This window comes from Prosopis cineraria, unplaced genomic scaffold, assembly GCF_029017545.1.
Source record: "Prosopis cineraria cultivar Desert tree isolate PC_DT_omini unplaced genomic scaffold, ASM2901754v1 PC2, whole genome shotgun sequence".
Taxonomy (NCBI): domain Eukaryota; kingdom Viridiplantae; phylum Streptophyta; class Magnoliopsida; order Fabales; family Fabaceae; genus Prosopis; species Prosopis cineraria.
Window position 1 is genome coordinate 17,821,443 of NW_026555333.1, and position 18,018 is coordinate 17,839,460.

General features: G+C 32.5%; 1 protein-coding gene across 1 annotated transcript; it reads left to right on the plus strand.

Annotated features, from left to right (window-relative positions):
- Nucleotides 1–1,539: 1,539 nt before the first annotated feature.
- LOC129302591 (nibrin homolog) lies at nucleotides 1,540–10,343 on the plus strand. The gene is made up of 10 exons (XM_054941513.1): nucleotides 1,540–1,672; nucleotides 2,196–2,249; nucleotides 4,635–4,801; nucleotides 5,422–5,468; nucleotides 5,608–5,719; nucleotides 5,977–6,063; nucleotides 7,639–7,810; nucleotides 9,009–9,472; nucleotides 9,756–9,817; nucleotides 9,937–10,343. Exons 1-10 carry the CDS (start codon nucleotides 1,636–1,638, stop codon nucleotides 10,088–10,090), a joined length of 1,356 nt encoding a protein of 451 aa, XP_054797488.1. The 5' UTR covers nucleotides 1,540–1,635; the 3' UTR covers nucleotides 10,091–10,343.
- Nucleotides 10,344–18,018: the final 7,675 nt, after the last annotated feature.

The window sequence follows — 18,018 nt, forward strand, 5'->3', positions numbered from 1 at the left end:
AAAACAAAATTACTTTGATCAATAATTTATAGTATTGAGTGCTCCTTGAAAAATATTTTAAGAACAAAAATATTCATTCACCCTTAAGTTAATAAGGGTTATTCATGCTAGTATAATTTTGAAGGGGTTGGATCTAATTTTTTTTAAAGGTCAAATATGTACAATAAAATGATATAAAAAAATAGATAATAGCAATATTTAAAGAAAAAGAAGAGTAGTGAAAATATCGAATGAACCCATGAAGCTATACCATGAAATATACTTCTCGGCTCGTTGAAATAGAGAAGGAGATGCGCAATGTCATGTGTCTAAAAAACTCAAGCATAAAACTCCCAATTTCATCCCTTAGCTTTTCCATGCCAAAGAAAGTGAATCCACCCAAGGTTGTTCTTCAAATTCCAATTCTTACTTTGCAATACTGATAAATCCAATAAAGCAAACTATGAATACGTGCAATGGAGAATCCTTGTGATGTCAAAAATTGAGATTTCTCAAATATTATGCCCTGCATAAACTTTCATCCAATTTAATTCTAGGTAATATGATCAATGCTTTATTCTTCTTGAACTTTTGACATTCTATTTTCCATGAAAATGTTAAAGTGCCAAATCTAATCACAACCCCCATAGCGTTTTGATCTACTATTCTCAATTTCAAAAAAGCTCCTAATGCTTTTAGAAACTATGGTATTTGAAACTTGAAAGCATAGAGTTCAAATTGTAAGTCATTTTTATGACAACAATATGATCCTTAATTTATGAATAACTTGCTTATGATTAATTTTGATTCCCTCACAAAAAGCTAGATTTATTTATATCAAATTAGATGAATTAAGGTAAAAGTACTTTCACAAAGTAAAGTTCCTCGTCCTTGATCAAAACACCTATAATACTTTTGAGCTATGGAATAAACTCTTGTTCAATTAAGGAAGAAGAAGAAATAAAGAAAAATATCAAACTAAATAGCCCTTGTAAAACGGCATTAACAAAAAATGTGTTGAAGATAGTCTAAAGCCTCACAGTCAAAATAAAAAAACAAAATAATAGGGTTAAAGGCATTTGTCATTGGGTGTCTTTGGTTTAAAAAAAAGAAAGAGCTTTTTCTTTTTAGGTAAAAGTTGGGGTTAAGCATAAACAAATTCATCGTTTTATACACAAGATGAGAGATTAAAACTCCTATGTAATTTTGATACAGCCAAGAAACAATCACATTGAGAGAAGTTTTCATCACAATGAAACTCTTTGCTTGATTTACACTCTTCTTAACAAGCTAATTTGTATGAAGATTACCTTCTCTCACACATACTTCACTACAACTTTAGTCTTATTATTAATGAATTCCATATAAAGATTTTATTTTTTATTTTATGCTTATCAGAATAATTTTTTTAAAAAGTTATAAATTAAATTTTTTTATTTTTTATGAATAATAAAAGCTTTAAATGTGAGATTAAATTTAAATGTTCCAAATTTTTTTATGCCTTTCTTTCTCTATTTCTTTTTCTTTTTTTAATAAACGGAAGCGTGATACGTCTCACACCCTCCCAAAAAGCCAGTCTCGGCGGGAGCGACTGAGCGAGTACGAATTATTCAAGAATTTATAAAGGGGAAACTCGGAGAAAAACTTGGAAGAAAAATGGTGTGGGGTCTCTTCCCCGTCGACCCTCTTTCAGGTACACTTGTTTTCCTGTTTCTAATTTCTTGGTGAAACGTTGGGTTTGAATGGATAGCTACTGATGATTAAGGTTGCTACGAACTCCAACCATTTGCAAGCTCTAATTCAGAGTTGATCTTATTAGAATAAGAATATGGCAAAGTTCACGTCTTGATACTCTCCGATCAAGTTGTAGAGGAAAGGGAAACCAAACCCTTGAGGGGGATCAAGTCCTCTTTTCTTTGCGGGTGACCAATCTTTGGCTACACAGAAGTTTTCAAAAGTCCTTGAGTTAAACACATACTGAGCTTTGTATCTTGGATTTTAAATGTGTGATTTCAGTATACAGATTTTATTCTTTTTCAGGTTATTTTCATGTTATTATATGGCTGTGTCTATGCATTAGTCTTCCACCTAGGGTTATTTTAATTAAGCACTTTTTTTTTTGGCATACAGATACTTAGGTGAGTAGCACTACTTATGAATAGCTCGGCTTGCTATCGCTCTTATATGATATCCTGACCTGATTGATATATTGACAGGTGAAGATAAGTACTACATTTTTAGATGTGGAATCTACAAAGTTGGTCGAAAAGGTACAGCACTCCTACTAATACTTTTGCAATATAGGTATTTATTGATCTGAATTATGTTGCCTTCTTGCAGTGAAAGGTCTACCTTGCTTACTGATAATGCATAAATGCTGGATATGAAACATAGATACCACAAAAAATAATGAAAAAAGATCCTCAACTTGAAGAGGAAAGACCAAACAAAAATATCAAGGTACAAACTGGACTAGTAGGGTCCAGTGTATTTCCAAATTGACCTAAAATGGCATTTTCTTTGAATATTTTATTTCATCATTTTGTGAAAAAGGATTAACAATTCTATTGTAACATTTAGCAGTAGACATTTGTTTTCAAGTCATCAGCATGATCAAACTCAAGGTTGTTGATAGAGTGCAATGACATCATGCAATTCATGTAGCCGACCTCACTTAGTGGGATGAGGCTTGTTGTTGTTGTTGTTGTATTAAACTAGATTCACTATAATATGCTTTATAATATGGAATTTGAGCTATTCGGATATAGCATAATAAGTACTACAAAGATGAGATTGCTAGGCTAGAAAAAGATAGATATAGAAGTGAGCTTAATTGAAAAGCAGAGCAATGTATATGAAGTATTCTATTGGCAAGCACTGGGGTGTGATTGCAAATACCTTGTTGTGTAAGAAACAGAGGATCACTATAGAGCAATGCATGAAGGAGATGAGGAACACAAAATTTGATACCAATGGAAGTAGTATGCAAGGAGAAGGCTCTAAAACATTAAAGGAGAACATACCCTTTGACCTTGGTGTTGCATTGAATAAAGTACAATTATATGGAATGTCATACACGTACCTCAAATACTTTTGGCAATGGATTCATGGAATCAACTATGTATTTTGGATCAAGGACTCTGGTTTGTGTTTTGCAACCTGAAATGTTTTTGTATTGTCGTATGCTTCTGAAGTTATTTTCAATGGGGGAAAATGTTTGGTAGGATTGTTTATTTTACATTATTGATGGGATATTATTTTTACAGTGTTATATTCAGGTCTTTCAACGAGTTTAACTTGTAGTTCATCCTCTACATCGGTGTCATTCAGGCCCTGATTCCTTGGCATGTAGTCTACAATCTATAACTCTTCATGTTTTATTTTAAACTTTGTCTTATCCTTTATTTTTTGGTTGCATTGTATGTATTTATTTTCTTCTTCTTGTCTTTTTGTTTCCTTTCTTGTCATGATTTCATTGGAAGAGATAAAGTGATGGTCCCTTTCTATATATTGATTAATTTCTGAGCAATAACATGGGATTCCCAAGAATGTTTTCTCTTTATTTTTGCAGCCCTAAATTAGAAATATCAGCCATGGCTATAGTTGTCAGGAGTTAGAAAAGATTATCAATCTAAGATCCATTCTAGAATGAGGGAACCTCATATTCTGTCATTTTATCAATCCCCTTCCAAAACAAAAATTAGCTTCAAAGATGAAAATGTTCTGCTCTATGCAACTTTAATGGGTACAAGTATCTGATGTGTTCTTCTATAGTACTAATGGCACTACATAACGCAGTAAAACTTTGATTGCATTTCTCTCCAATGAACAAATTCAAAATGTTGGTAGGTTTTTTAGAATGTTTGGTTTTGTTTATACCATTTTTTGGGTTCGTCATAAAATTTACAGTTGAATTCTGCTTATCTGTTCTTTAACACATTTTACATAAATCTTAGCAGGTTTTCCCATGTCCCACTAGTTTTCTTTATCCGTTCATGGATAAAGTGGATCACTCTCTTGAGAGAGAGTGTAATCATCATTTGGTCAGTGAGGAACCCTTTTTGAGGCTGTTTGGCTTTCTTATAATTCTGTTTGTATGTCTGCTTTGAAAACTGATTTAGCACTTGAAGTTCATATTCCCTGGTAGAGTGCATATTGAATTGATTTTTGTTGCTACTGCCCATACTTAGTTTTTGTTAGTCTCCGCATATGCTTGTACTTAATGATCATGAGAAGAAACTTATGACTGTGTTTGCTGAGAAATAGAGTTTGCATGTCTTTGATAACGTTAAAATTTTTCTATTGCATAGTCAATGTGAAACTTTTTGTTCCCAGTTCTTGTAGAAGACTCCAAAAAGCTGCTTCTCTTCCACTAGATAAAAAGTTATAAATCTATATGTTGTGGTGGTGGGCAAACCACAATTAGAGTTATCAATGGAGATTAAAAAAAAAAAAAAAGCACTGCCAAGTAGACGCTTATGTCTTATTGATTTAGCAGAATGGTCTTTAAAAGCTCTTAATTTTTTTTTTTGTCATAAGTTTTTAAATTTGTTAAACAGAGGTACCATGGGAACATATCTTTGATGCAGTGTCAGCCTCTATTCTTTAGGATATCTTAATCTTTTTTATATCCTGTGGCCTTTCATTAAAATGAACACTGCCCAACTTTTATAGTTTTATGTTCATAATAGGTGGTGGCATTACAAATGCAATAGGACAAGAGTGCACCCATGTGCTGGTGGATCAGAACACGCCTTTGAAAAACGATCTTGTTGATGCTGTTGTAGCCAGGAAACCTTTTATTCTCAAAACTTGGGTTGAGGTATTAAAGCATTTAAATATCCTGTATTATTTGATATTCGTTTTGGGTATTCACTTTGCTACTCACGTTTTACTTTCAAATGATCCATTGTCTTCGTGAAGATGCTTTTCAAATGTATTAGGCTGAGTTGATGTAAGTATTCTGAGTCAAAAATTGTGACCTTTGAAGAAGTATCAATTTTCTGCTTGGGACATGTTAATTAGGACAGAGAGTAAATGCATCTAAATGAATAGTTGATAATGAATGCTTACTACAGCTGTGTTTTGAAGGGGGGCAGGGGTGTTCCACCCCACAAAACAGCATTTTAGTAATTAAACGCAGAAATATCCCTGAGGAAGCTTCTGCATTTTAATTTATGCCAAAAAAACCCCCCGCTCCAAAAAACACACACACCCCCACCCACTACAGTGTCTTTCACTGCTTCTGTTGCAGGGTATTTACCAAAGGGTTAGGCCTTGCGGTATGTGCCAAAAAGAGGTTAAATGATATTAATGCATAACTATTTTATCCAATATGCAGTCTATAAATGAGAGGTTTGATTCAATGATTTATGTCGAGGATACATAGCAAATTCATATTTCATATGTTTTTTGTGACATGACTGTCTGTTCCTTATGTAGTTTGTTGCAGAAAAGAGCATCAGCACTGAAATTCCTAGCTATAATTCGTAAGTGTTAATTTTTTGTGGCTTTTGGCTATATTAGCTATATATTCCTTGACACTACCGCCAATTAAGCTTACAATGATATTTTTATTTTTTTTTTTTCTAATTTTTCCCCTTTCCCCTTTTCTGTCCCCCACTCAAGCAGCTATATTCCAACACTGTCGGTGGAAGGAGCATCTGTTAGAGTTGTTGACCCTAAAGCTCGCGAACACTGCTTAAAAGGATATACTTTTTTGTTGGATTCAGTTCGCTTGGTATTATGTTTTTTTTTTTTTAAATCTTCTGTAATCTCTGAAAATTAGGTATTACTTTTGTGGTTCAATATCTTGTTTTGGTGCCTTGTAAGTTGTGACTTTAAAATGATGGTAGTCTTGGAAAAATTTGTAATGTTCACAACTAATTTGTGGGCACAGAGATGAAGGAACTCCTAAAAATATGAGCAACTTCTGAATCTGAGAAAGCTTAGAAATGCTGTACTGATATATTTTATCCTTTTCTTCCCTTCTTACAGAATAAATTTGGCGGCAAGTTAAAATCTTTATTGGAAGTGGCTGGTGCAAAAATTGCTTCTTTTGAAGAATTCTGTTCAGATAGCCAAGTAAGAATGTCATTGCGCTCCATTAATTAGTGAACTCTGTTTATATTAAGGTAAATGTTTGACATAGAAAAGTGACAAAAAATGGTTGAGTGGCTGACCATAACAACAACAACAACAAACAACAAGCCTTTATCCCACTAGGTGGGGTCGGCTACATGGATTGCAAGACGCCATTGTGCTCTATCATTTATTAAGCTTTTAGAAATATTATTAATTAAGAGATCACGTTCAACAACTTCCAAGAGTGTTCTCTTAGGCCTTCCTCTACCTCTCTTAATCGGACTCAAAGTTATATGTTCCACTCTTCTCACTGGTGCCTCCCTTGGTCTTCTTTGTACATGCCCAAACCATCTCAATCGATTTTCTACCATTTTTTCCTCAATAGGTGCCACCCTCACTTTTTCACGTATGTGCTCATTTCGAATTTTATCTTTACGTGTATGTCCGCACATCCATCGTAACATTCTCATCTCTGCTACTCCAACTTTATGCTCTTGCTGTCCCGTTAGAGCCCAGCATTCACTACTATATAACATTGCCGGTCTGATAGCAGTACGATAAAACTTTCCTTTAAGTTTATTAGGCACCTTACGGTCACAAATAACTCCTTTAGCTTTTCTCCAATTAAACCACCCAGCTTGAATTCTATGTGAAATATCTCCACTGATTTCGCCATCATTTTGAATAATGGCTCCCAAATATCTAAACTTTTCCACTTGAGGTATAATTTGATCTCCCAATTTCACTTCCAAATTATTTTCGAATAGTCCTTTACCAAATTTACAATATAAATATTCCGTCTTACTTCTACTCAGACGAAAACCTTTCGACTCCAATGTCCTCCTCCATAACTCAAGTTTGCAATAACCTCTTCTCTTGTCTCTGCTATAAGAACTATATCATCCGCGAAGAGCATACATTTCGGGATTTCCTCTTGAATATGTTCCGTCAAAACATTTAAAATCAAGTTGAACAAATAAGGACTCAGAGATGATCCCTGATGTAGTCCAATCTTTATAGGAAATCCTTTGTTTTACCACTAGGCGTTCTTATACTAGTTTTTACCCCTTCATACATATCTTGTATGGCTTTAATATAAGCAATCCGTACTCCCTTTTTTTCCAACGCTTTCCAAAGCACTTCTCTTGGTATACGGTCATAAGCTTTTTCCAAATCAATAAAAACCATGTGTAGATCTTTATCTTTACAACGATACTTTTCCATTAATCCCCTTAGTAGATAAATTGCCTCTGTAGTTGATCTACCTGGCATAAAACCAAATTGATTCTCAGAAATACTTGTCTCCAATCTCAACCTGTGCTCAATTACTTTCTCCCACAATTTCATTGTGTGGCTCATGAGTTTAATCCCTCTATAGTTAGTACAATTCTGAATATCTCCTTTATTTTTATTATTATTTTGGCCAACGCTATTTTATGTTGGTATAACTTGTTTATATCCATACTATTCTTTGTCGAAAAACATGTTTTTGCAATATCTGGTTCTTTTTATTTTTCATGAATTTTTTCATTACTTCCCTATATATTATTACTAATCCTCATTTAATTTCCGAAGGGATTAGATTATGGGGAAGATAATCGTGTAGTTTGTATCATCCCAGGAGGACCAGCAAGCAACTCTGATCGCTTCAATAAACAAAGTTCCTTACCTAGAGTAAATGAGATAGACATTATATCTGCTGCTTTAAGTGGACAGCTAGATCTGTCTATATTGATCTCACCCTGTGGTAAAATTGTTACTGTTCCCAGTAATATTTGTGTTATTTTATTTTCTCTCTTCTCTGTGATGATTGAACTAAATCCTAAGATTATTTCTTGGTGACTCAGTTGACTGCTTAGAATACTTGCTTCTAAATAATGAATAAACCTCATCAACCTGAATTCCTGTGCATTTAATACTTTGTAATTTGTGAATAAAACCTATAGACGTGATTTTTCTCTTTCTTCTCTTACTAGATTTAGTAAGGCTTTTTGGAATTTTTAAAGTGAGAGGAAAGGGAAAAGAGAAGGCTCTCCCTCCATTGTTTGAAAGTTACAATCTCATCAATGGAATGGAGTGTATTTGAAGGATAATTTTGAATATTGCCCTTAAAGAACAAAACAAAAGTGAGGAAGTTTGGATGATAAAAGGTAAATTTTCTGTTTTTGGCAGCAGATGTCTGGGAAAATTTCTGATCTATTGAAATGAGGAATTGCAAGATACCTCCACACGTGAGATTGCTACCAATAAATGTTAATTGAAAACAAATCTCTAAGAATTATTACAATCAGTGCTAATTATGTTCATATGCCAACACTATTCAATTACATAAATGGTCTGAATTTATTTCTCACTTCACTCTGTCCTCCCCCAAAGGGTTTGATTGTAGTGTTAATGAAGGCAACCCTTTGGAGTCATGAATTAGAAAGACATTTTAATTACTCCAACAACAATAGCTATAACTCTTTGCCAACTCTTAGAGAAATTGTCTGAATCACTGACCTTGGAAAGCTCGCCTTCCCATATGAGCAACCTAAATTCCCATCCCACACAGTATATAGCAACTGATTAATTTTATTTTGGTAAAAAGCATCTGATTAATTTTAGTATTGTCAAAACTTTCAAGTTGAATCTGATCGGCCAAAGTATTCCCATCTTGGCTTTAGCCAATAGTAACACATATATTGGCTTAATGAAATGGCCAACTGTGGCATATCCTCCATTTGCAATGAATAGGAAAGAGTGCTTACAATATGGCGATTGCAAATATTGACATGGTTTAGGGGATACATTGCTTTAATCAATAGCATGGTTTCTGAGCAGACAGTTGAATAGCAAATTTGCAATTTCTTTTATAATATTTCCTCTTCTCATCAATGAAGTTTTTCCTTGGAAAGTAAAAAAATGTAATGAGTTACTGAACAAGCTATATTTGTATTGTGCAGTACTTGTTTCATCTTCATGCTCTACGGATGAGACAATAGTTGCAGATTCTGACACTGAAGTTGAAACGGCCACATCAGCTCGTGCAAGTGAGACATTGTGTAGAGGAGATGATATAAAATGTGAAAAAGGTGAGATACCATTGGATGATGCTCCTGCCAGGTCTAGTAACATGAAATTTGTGAGAACGGAGACATCCTTGGATGGAGTTTCTGCCAGATTGTCGGAAAAAGGTGACATCAAAACTGAACATAGAGAATCAGCTTTGCATGACGCTTCGCAACCTACCAGCTTTAGGGAAGGTGGTTGTGGTATGATAGTGAAGAAAGATGAGGTTGATGATTCCGGAAGTAGACATTCAGACATAATTTACAGCCAAGATTTAATTGTCCGAGATATAGATTTATCTTCTGGAACAAATGCTGCATCAATCAGCAGTCTTCCAAATTTCAAACGCTTTAGAAAGGTTTGGTTTTGAAATCCTTATTCTATGCTGACAAGGAGCTTATATTGTTTTGTTAATGATAATTGCACATTCAAAGTCAAAACCGACAATTTTCTGCAAAAATGATGCAGAAGAATGTTTAGATGAGTTCTTTTTGGGATTGTGACCTATCAATTCCAATAAAAAAAAAAAATCCTCAGTGCATCATGTTAACAAATAATAATGCTGACTTCACAGTTTACTGCTCTAATCTATACCCTCAAACGACATAACTTGTCTGGTTTTATTTGTCATGGTATTGCAGATGCACACACAGTCAGGGAATAGCTTCAGCAATCTTGTTCCCTTCGCTAAATATCCATACAAGTAAGGACAAAAATGGAATCTTAAATTGTGTGTTAGATTCAGCACGATTTGATCTGGCCATCACATTTCATTCTCTTATATATGTGTGTTTGCTTGTTTGTTCTTTCTTCTACCTTTAGGGACTCTGACTGTGAAAATGAGGAGATTAATAAATCTGTAAAGGAAGAGAAAAAAAGAAAGCAAATGGAGGCTATTGCAGAAGACTTGTTTAATAATCAGAAGGCGAGAAAGCGAGGCACAGCTGGCTCACTTCGAGGCATTCTTATTTCATGAAGGCAACCACAAGCCTCTCTTCATACTGTTTAATTTACTGTTGGCATTTTTCAAGATACGGACTAGACTAAATTCGTGTGAATCATGGTATGCTTTTGAGTTTATCAAATAATGTATTAATTAGTGGCTAGACTGGTTTCTGATAGGTAAGTGCCAGAAAGTATATAGAGTAGTTTCATCCTGCAGTGACAGACTCTGATGTCGTGTTATATTTGAGTAATTAATGGTGGTAAGAAAATGAGTAGTTAATTAATTCAGAGAATTGAGGATTGTTTCTAATTGAAGCTTATGTGTCATGGGGTCCTGCAGTTGAAGTTGAACTACACAGACATTGTAAGGACTCCTGATTCGACAGCCTTCAACTTTCCCTGTGCGGCGCTTAGTAATTAGTACGGGTGTGTAAAAGTCTTCTAGTTTTGTCTGACCCAATCTAATTAGAGGTGGTCCTAGTCTTGTTCGCTCTGTATAAACACTGGTATTTTAAGACCAAAAAGATTGAACTATTTCTTTGGATTGGACTGGACAAGAGATTAGGCACCTGGATCACTTAGTTTTGTCCAATTCTATTAATTTATTTATTATAATTATAATTTATTTTTGACAAATGCTTCAAGTGTAATTAATGTTAAGGAGATGATTGTATGAAGATTTGTTGAATTTATTTCTAAATTATTGTTATAATGTAGTGTTGTTGAAGTTTATTGAGTACTGTTTTTATTAAAGTTATAAATTTAAATCATTTGAATTATAATAGAAATATTTTTTTTCTTGTTGGAAATTATTATTATTATTATAAGTATTTTTACTATCTTAATTGAGTTTATTTGATTGAAATGGATTATTACCTCTCATGGAGGAAAAAAGGAAAAAAAAAAAGCTAAGTAAGTATTGGATTAATATGACTAGTTTATCAATCTTATGAATCAAGTTTGGTCTTATTAATTTTTGGGTTATCACTAGACAAGACCGGACTGTGGGTTGTCTAACTCAGTTCTTTTCATGAAAGAGACTGGACTTTGGATAAGATTGAAGTTTAGTGCCATCCTGTCCTATGTGCAACCCTAGTAATTAGTACTTCATTCATTCCTATTTATTAATAACCTTTTAGAGCAATTTGATGGTAAATTTAGGAAGTAATTTCATTTTTTAGATCATCTCAGGAGTTGTTTGGTTGTTAGAAATAATAAGAATGGAATAGGTTAAAGAAATGAGAACAAAAATGAGCTAACTTAAAAATGAACTAACTTACCTTCCCTTTTATAATAAACATGATAAAACCCAATGTCACATAATACAAAGGAAAAATGACAATAAAATCCTTTTAAAGTATATAAATGATAATTTAGTCCCTTGAAATGTTATAATTTTTCTAAAATTTTTAGAGATTTTTTTGTCATTAATGAATTTATATAAATTATCAAATTGTTCTTGTTGAAAATAAATGGTCTACAACTTTTTTTTTTCTCATGTTTGTAACTTTTCTTCTTAAATTTATAACAATGCAATAACAAATTACAACTTTACATGTTAAATTTTTTATTTGTTGTTATATTGTTGCGAATATAAGAAAGAAAGTTGTGAATCATTTATTTTTAACAAGGATAATTTGATAATTTATATAAATTTATTAATGACAGAAAAATTCCTAGAGATTTTAAAAAAATTATGGCATTTTAAAAGATTAAATTGTCATTTATATTTTTTAGAGAGATTTTATTATCATTTTTCCTAATACAAATGTGAAAATCATTTTATTCTCTATAAACCTTAGGATTATAATTCTCAATCTTCTAAATTAAATTATCCTTTTCTTCTAATGAATAAGGTTGACTTGTCTCCACTCTACATTTTGATTATTTAATTTTTATCTTTATTTATTTGATTGATTCCATTCATTACCTTTCGAGCAGCCTAACAATCTTTTAATGATTTAACTATTTTCTTTAATTTCAGTGAAGTAGTAAGAATTACCCTATATTTATTATCAAATCAACATCATGAATTGTGGGATCAAGTTTGTAAGAATATCTATTTCCCCAAGATGGGGGAATTACCCTATAAATTCTTCTCTTTAGTTTTAGTGAAGTAGCTTTGATTGCTATGATGTGTTGGCAAATCTGAAAAAGTAGATGATCTTGTTTATATAAGCAAATTGCTACTGATCCAGTGTTTGTTGCAAACCATGCTGAATCAATGTTGACTTAAAGTCAGATGGCTCGAAACTAGTCTGTTTTGTTTTTTCCCAACCTTCTGTTAATGAAGGAGGTCTTGATTCTAGTGTTCATCCAAGGAAAGTTGGAATTGGTGTTATTTTTCAAAATTTCCAAGGACAACCAATTGGGTGGATTAGCAGCTCACGCAAAGAAGACTCAGCCTTAATGTCTAAAGCAATAGCCATCTCAATTTTTAATTCCTTGATCTATTAAGCTTAATTGGGATAATTAAGTAAGTTGATGTGGTGTGTGGTCGGGGGAAAATAAGAAGTGTTTTTAGTTGGAATTTCAAGTATAATTTAAGTCCAAAGTGAAATTAGGTCACTTGAGGACCAAAAAGTAGAGAAAAACAAGTTAAAAAGCCTCTGTGCTACATGTTGCGACATGTGTATCGTGCGTAGTGATGCACAGGGCCATCAAGCGAGAGTTGTCTTTTCTATACCATATGCCAGTGCATAATGCAAATTCTGCAGATATGAGTCACGAAATGAGACAAAAACAGAAAGGAAAGGAGAGGGAAATGGAAGAGACGCACCAAGCTTTGTTAAGGCACAATCTAGGGGAGGATTGGAGAAGGTTTGAAGCTTTAAATCACCTAAGGTAAGATTCCTAAACCTTTTTTCTTCTTTCCTCTTCCATTTTCTCAAGGATTTGAGTTAGGGTTTGAATGAGGAAGATATTTCAGTCCATATAAGTTATGAGTCCAAACCAATTGACTCAAATGAAATTAATGGGAGTTGTTTAAAGTATTTAAACCTAGTATAAATGATTTTGGTGATTGTTGAAGGGAGAGCTCCATTAATGTTCAAAAATGGACATTAAATTTGTCATTATCATGGTTGATTGAGGTATTAATGGCAATGTGGGTATTCAATGAAGCTATATGATGTTATAGATAGATAATAAACTCAATGGGTAGGTCCAAATGTAAGCAATGCAGGCATTGGGTGAGCTAAAGATAGAGAGTGAGCTAAGAATTGTGTGTGTTTGACTTTGTTGATGAATTCAACTTAGTTGATTATAGTTTGAGCTCTTGAACACTTATTTGGCTTGGAAATTCAAGCTTGAAAGTTAGTAGATTGAGGGGTAAACCTTTAACCTCTCAAAGGTTTGAGGTAATTGGGGGAACCCTATTTTAGGTAGTTATATGTTAGTTATGTGTTTAAAATGTAATTTTTGACTTGTGAATGGGTGCATCATGCAATGAAAACTTCATATTTATCAAATCACTTTGATGCATGTCAAGCATGCTAAAGAGATTTTAAATGAGTTTTAAATTTGCAAAAGTGATAATTGATGAGTTGTATGTTTATGATGTGCTTTAAATGAGCGATTGATAATGGTTTGATAAAGATGAGTAATTGTAATTGAAAAGGCTGTGTTTTATATGATATAATTGGAAATAAGAATATATGCTCACTTGGGTAGCACACGGTCATGAGCCCAATGTGTTGATTGAGTTTGACTAAATGAAAATGTAAAAATAAGTGAGTATGTTTATGGCATGATTAGTTGACGGGAATTCGCTTAAAGATTGGGAGTAGAGAAAAATTCATATGGTATTTAGGCTGCCATCCGGTGCACGAGGGTATAGCTTTGTCCCATAGTTTGTTGAGGGACTATCCCATAGTTTATCAAGGGATTATCCTATAGTCTGTTGAGGGACTAGAACTAGCTTTCTCCACCAGTTCAATGAGGAGAATAGTCTAGAGTATGAGACACCCTAAAGATTTAAGAATAGGGGAAGCTGTGGTTTGAGAGTGAGTCATGTGACCTTTGGCCGAGTCACATCTCACGATTGGTGAGCTTGGATAGTCTAGTCACACGGATAGAGCCTTATTCAATGTTATAGCCCACAGTTTTAATTTAAAAAAATAAAGAGGTTGTAAGGTTGGTTGATTACTACTTATACAAATATATGACGTGTCACACGTGTTGAGTTGTGGCAAGTCGTGTGAATAAGGGGTCATGTCACATATTTGAGAATATAATGACAATGCACCTAGTATATGTGAGATAAAGAAGTTATTAAATGAGAAATGATGAGTTATGATATGTGTGAGTATGTTTTAAATACTTGATTTCATATGCATGTGCTTGTTTTATAATTGATATATAACTGTATAAGGTAGATTTTATCTTGGTTACTGAGTGGCTAAACTCACCCCTTTCATTTAACACTTTTTAGGCTCTAGCTCTGGTGTAGAGAGGGAGAAGGCTCAAGAGGTTAGGAATTAGCATATTCTTATTGTATACCTTTAGTTTAGATTTATCTTGTGTAATAGTATATGATTACCAATTCTAGATTACATGCCATTACACTTATACTATTTTGTTATTGCAAATGTCTGATTTATATTTTGGGCCTTGTGTATTTGTGTATGTTGTGATATATATATGTTAATAGGGCTAAAATATTAGTGTAAGTGTAAAAATGAAGGTTTGAACATGTTTTGATTGATTTAGGTACAATGCAATGGAAAATTGCCTCCCCCTCTGTTTTTGGTAAAAAGGAGTTGAGAAGTGAAATTTTATTCTACAGTTGTTTAAGTGCGTATGACATGTTGTACTAATAGTTCTAGGTTCAATGGATATGGTTCAAGTATTAGGAAAGGCTTTTGACACTTATTGAGGGTTTTGGACACCCTTTTTGTATGAAAGTTGTAAAAAGTAGTTAAAATGTGTTTTGGTGTCCAACTTCTTGGTGTGACTTGTTTTAAAAGTGAAACCTATGCCATTAGCTAGTTCATGTAAAAATATTTCTATAAACACCTAGATCACGTCATTCGGACATCGGACGGAAAATCGGGATGCGTTGGAAGTTTTTTGATTTTTATGTGCAACACGCTGCGGCGCGCATGGTGCCTGAGCCACGGCTCGTGGCACAGAGAGTAACACGCCAAGGTGCAGCATGCATGAGTCGCGGCGCATTGCCCTGTCACACAACGAAAGAATTATTTTTCACTTGTTTTCAATTTTTTTCACTCCTCTAAGGTATCCTATACTTTTATAAATTGTTTTTACTCTTATATAAAAGGCTATGATAATCTTGAACTCTTTTTGATTTAGAAAACTTGAGATCCTTTGAATTTGAACTAAAACTTGATAATCATCTTTTTGTGTTAATCCTTTGATTATCATGAGTTTTATTTGGTTAATTGTTGTTAATGAAGTGAGATATTATAATAACGCTTATGAAGGGAGTTCAAATGGCCTTAGGACCTTTAGTTGCAAAGAGTTGAATTTGAATTTGACTGCAAAGTTTTGGCAGATGCAATCAATGCTAGTGATGAGGGGCCCTGATTGGCATAGTAGTGGTAGTATAATTTCTGATATTGTGACACTCAAATCTAATTTTACCTTCGTTTTTGTTGGATTCCAAGATTGGTTAACCTAGCAGCCCATTTGCTAGCTAGTAGGTCTCATGAGGGAGTGTGCTGTTGGATGGGTCTAATATCTGATAAGGACACTAGATAAATCAATTATTTGTTAAAAAAATAACTTCACTTATTAATTTGTTAATATTTACTTATTGGAATCCTTTTAAAAAAATTAATTTCTTCTACGGCTATTTCTTGATATCCACTCTTAATATAATACTTTGTATCATGGGTTATCCTTGAATGATGTTTACAGTTTATCATTATATTTCCTTTGGCCTATATTATAAGGTACTTTTAACCACCTCATCAGAATCAATGAGTGGTGGTTAAGTTATTAATTTTATTTAAAAATATAATAAATTTTTAATTTTACCTCTATTTAAATGAAATATTTTCAAATTTACATTACATTTTTTAAAGTTAATAAGTTTAAGTAGGAGTAATATTAAAAAATATAATTAATATCTTACCAATTATTTTATATTAAGGATTAAAGGATTTTTCTAAAAGGCATGTCATGAGAGGGAGCATATCTTTACTCAGTGGCAGAGCCACATGAATTTGAAGGGGGGGCATATGAAAAAAAGTACTTTCGTAAGAATGAGATATTGGTATTTATATTTTGCATCCTTTTTTTTCATAGTTTTCTTTTTAAACCATTTCATATTATTTTTTAACTCAGATCCAAAATTAATTTTTTTAACTAAAAAGCCTAATAAATTTTAGCCCACAATTTTAATATACCCAAATAGTAATGTTATTTTATAAAAAATTAATATTTATTAAACCTTTAAGAAAATAAGAAAAAAAATAATCTTGCTCGCGTCATTTGAAATCTCAAAACAAATTTGTGAAAAAATTAGTTGAAATTGGAAGACACATTGTTTATCCATTAGTTTACATTTTTTTAAAATTAGCAATGGTGTTACCTATTGTCACATCAATAGTTGAAAGAGACTTTTCTGTTATAAAGCTTGTAAAAATTTGGTTGTGCAATTGAATGGAGAATCCATAGATGAATGATTATCTTATGACTTATATTAAAAAAGATATATTTGAAAACATTGACAATGAGTAGATTGTTTAACAATTCAAAAACATGAAATCATGTAGAGAAAATTTATAAGGTATGTAATTATTAAATAATTTTTTTTATTTTTTTAAATTATGAATATGTAAATGATTTCGCCCCCTCTGACCTAAGATCCTGGCTTCACCACTGTCTTTATTTATGGTTAAAAAAAAAATAACATGGTAGAATGTTCATGAAGAGGACTACATGATGGGGGTATCATCAATCAATACAATATATATACTATAGGAGCCATCTTTGGTTGAAAAGATTATTTCCCACAACTCTTATGTTTATTGAAGCAAAATATTATCATGCGTGTCTTCATGTGTGTGTTGTGACGGATTTTCCCTATCAAAGTATCTTCGTCATGTTCAAAAAGAACAATCAAACTATTGAATTATTAGTTATAACTTAATTTATATTAGCTAAATTACAATATAAAGATTATAATATATTTGTGTTTTCATATATAAATTAAAGTATCAAATATGATTATAATATAAGTTAAATTATTCGTAACGACAGAAAGAATTTGAGAAGCAAAATTCCGTCTCTAAGGAGAAATTAGCGATGAAATTAGTATTAAATAATTTATAAAAAATTTGTTGGTAAACAATCTATAAATTTTTTTGCATCAAATAATTACTCCCTCTGGTCCTATTTAAAGGATAGAGGAGAAAAATTTTTTTGATATTACTTATAAGTTACGTCATTAAATTTTTATCGTAAAATTCCTCTTTTATTCTTCATTGAATGTTGGATAGAGAAAATATTTATTGAAGTATGCATATTTTAATAGGGATAGAGTTGAGAACTCATTAAATTTTAAGACAAAGTTAATGAATTTTAAAGTTTTTCTTAATATTGATGAAGCACGTTGAAAATAACTTATAAATAGGATTAGAAGAGTATATCAATAATTTTGGTGATGGAATTGTGATGCAATTGTGACAATTTTATTTTATTTTTTGGATGGAAACTGAAATACAGAACTAAACAAAGGAGACAAAATACTGTATCAAGGAAGGAGCCCAAAAAAACAAAACTAATTTCACGTTCGTTTTTTTTAGTATATTATATAAAAGAGAAAATCTACACAATCCTAAAACGTGCCATATCATTAATGAAATGGAGAGAGAAAAGCCGCATCTGAATGCCCTTTTTCCCCCTTTTAGACAAAACACCACAAACGCAAAAATTCAAAGAAAACAAAATTTTCAACAATCATTAAAATTTTGCTTTCTGTCCATTTTCTCA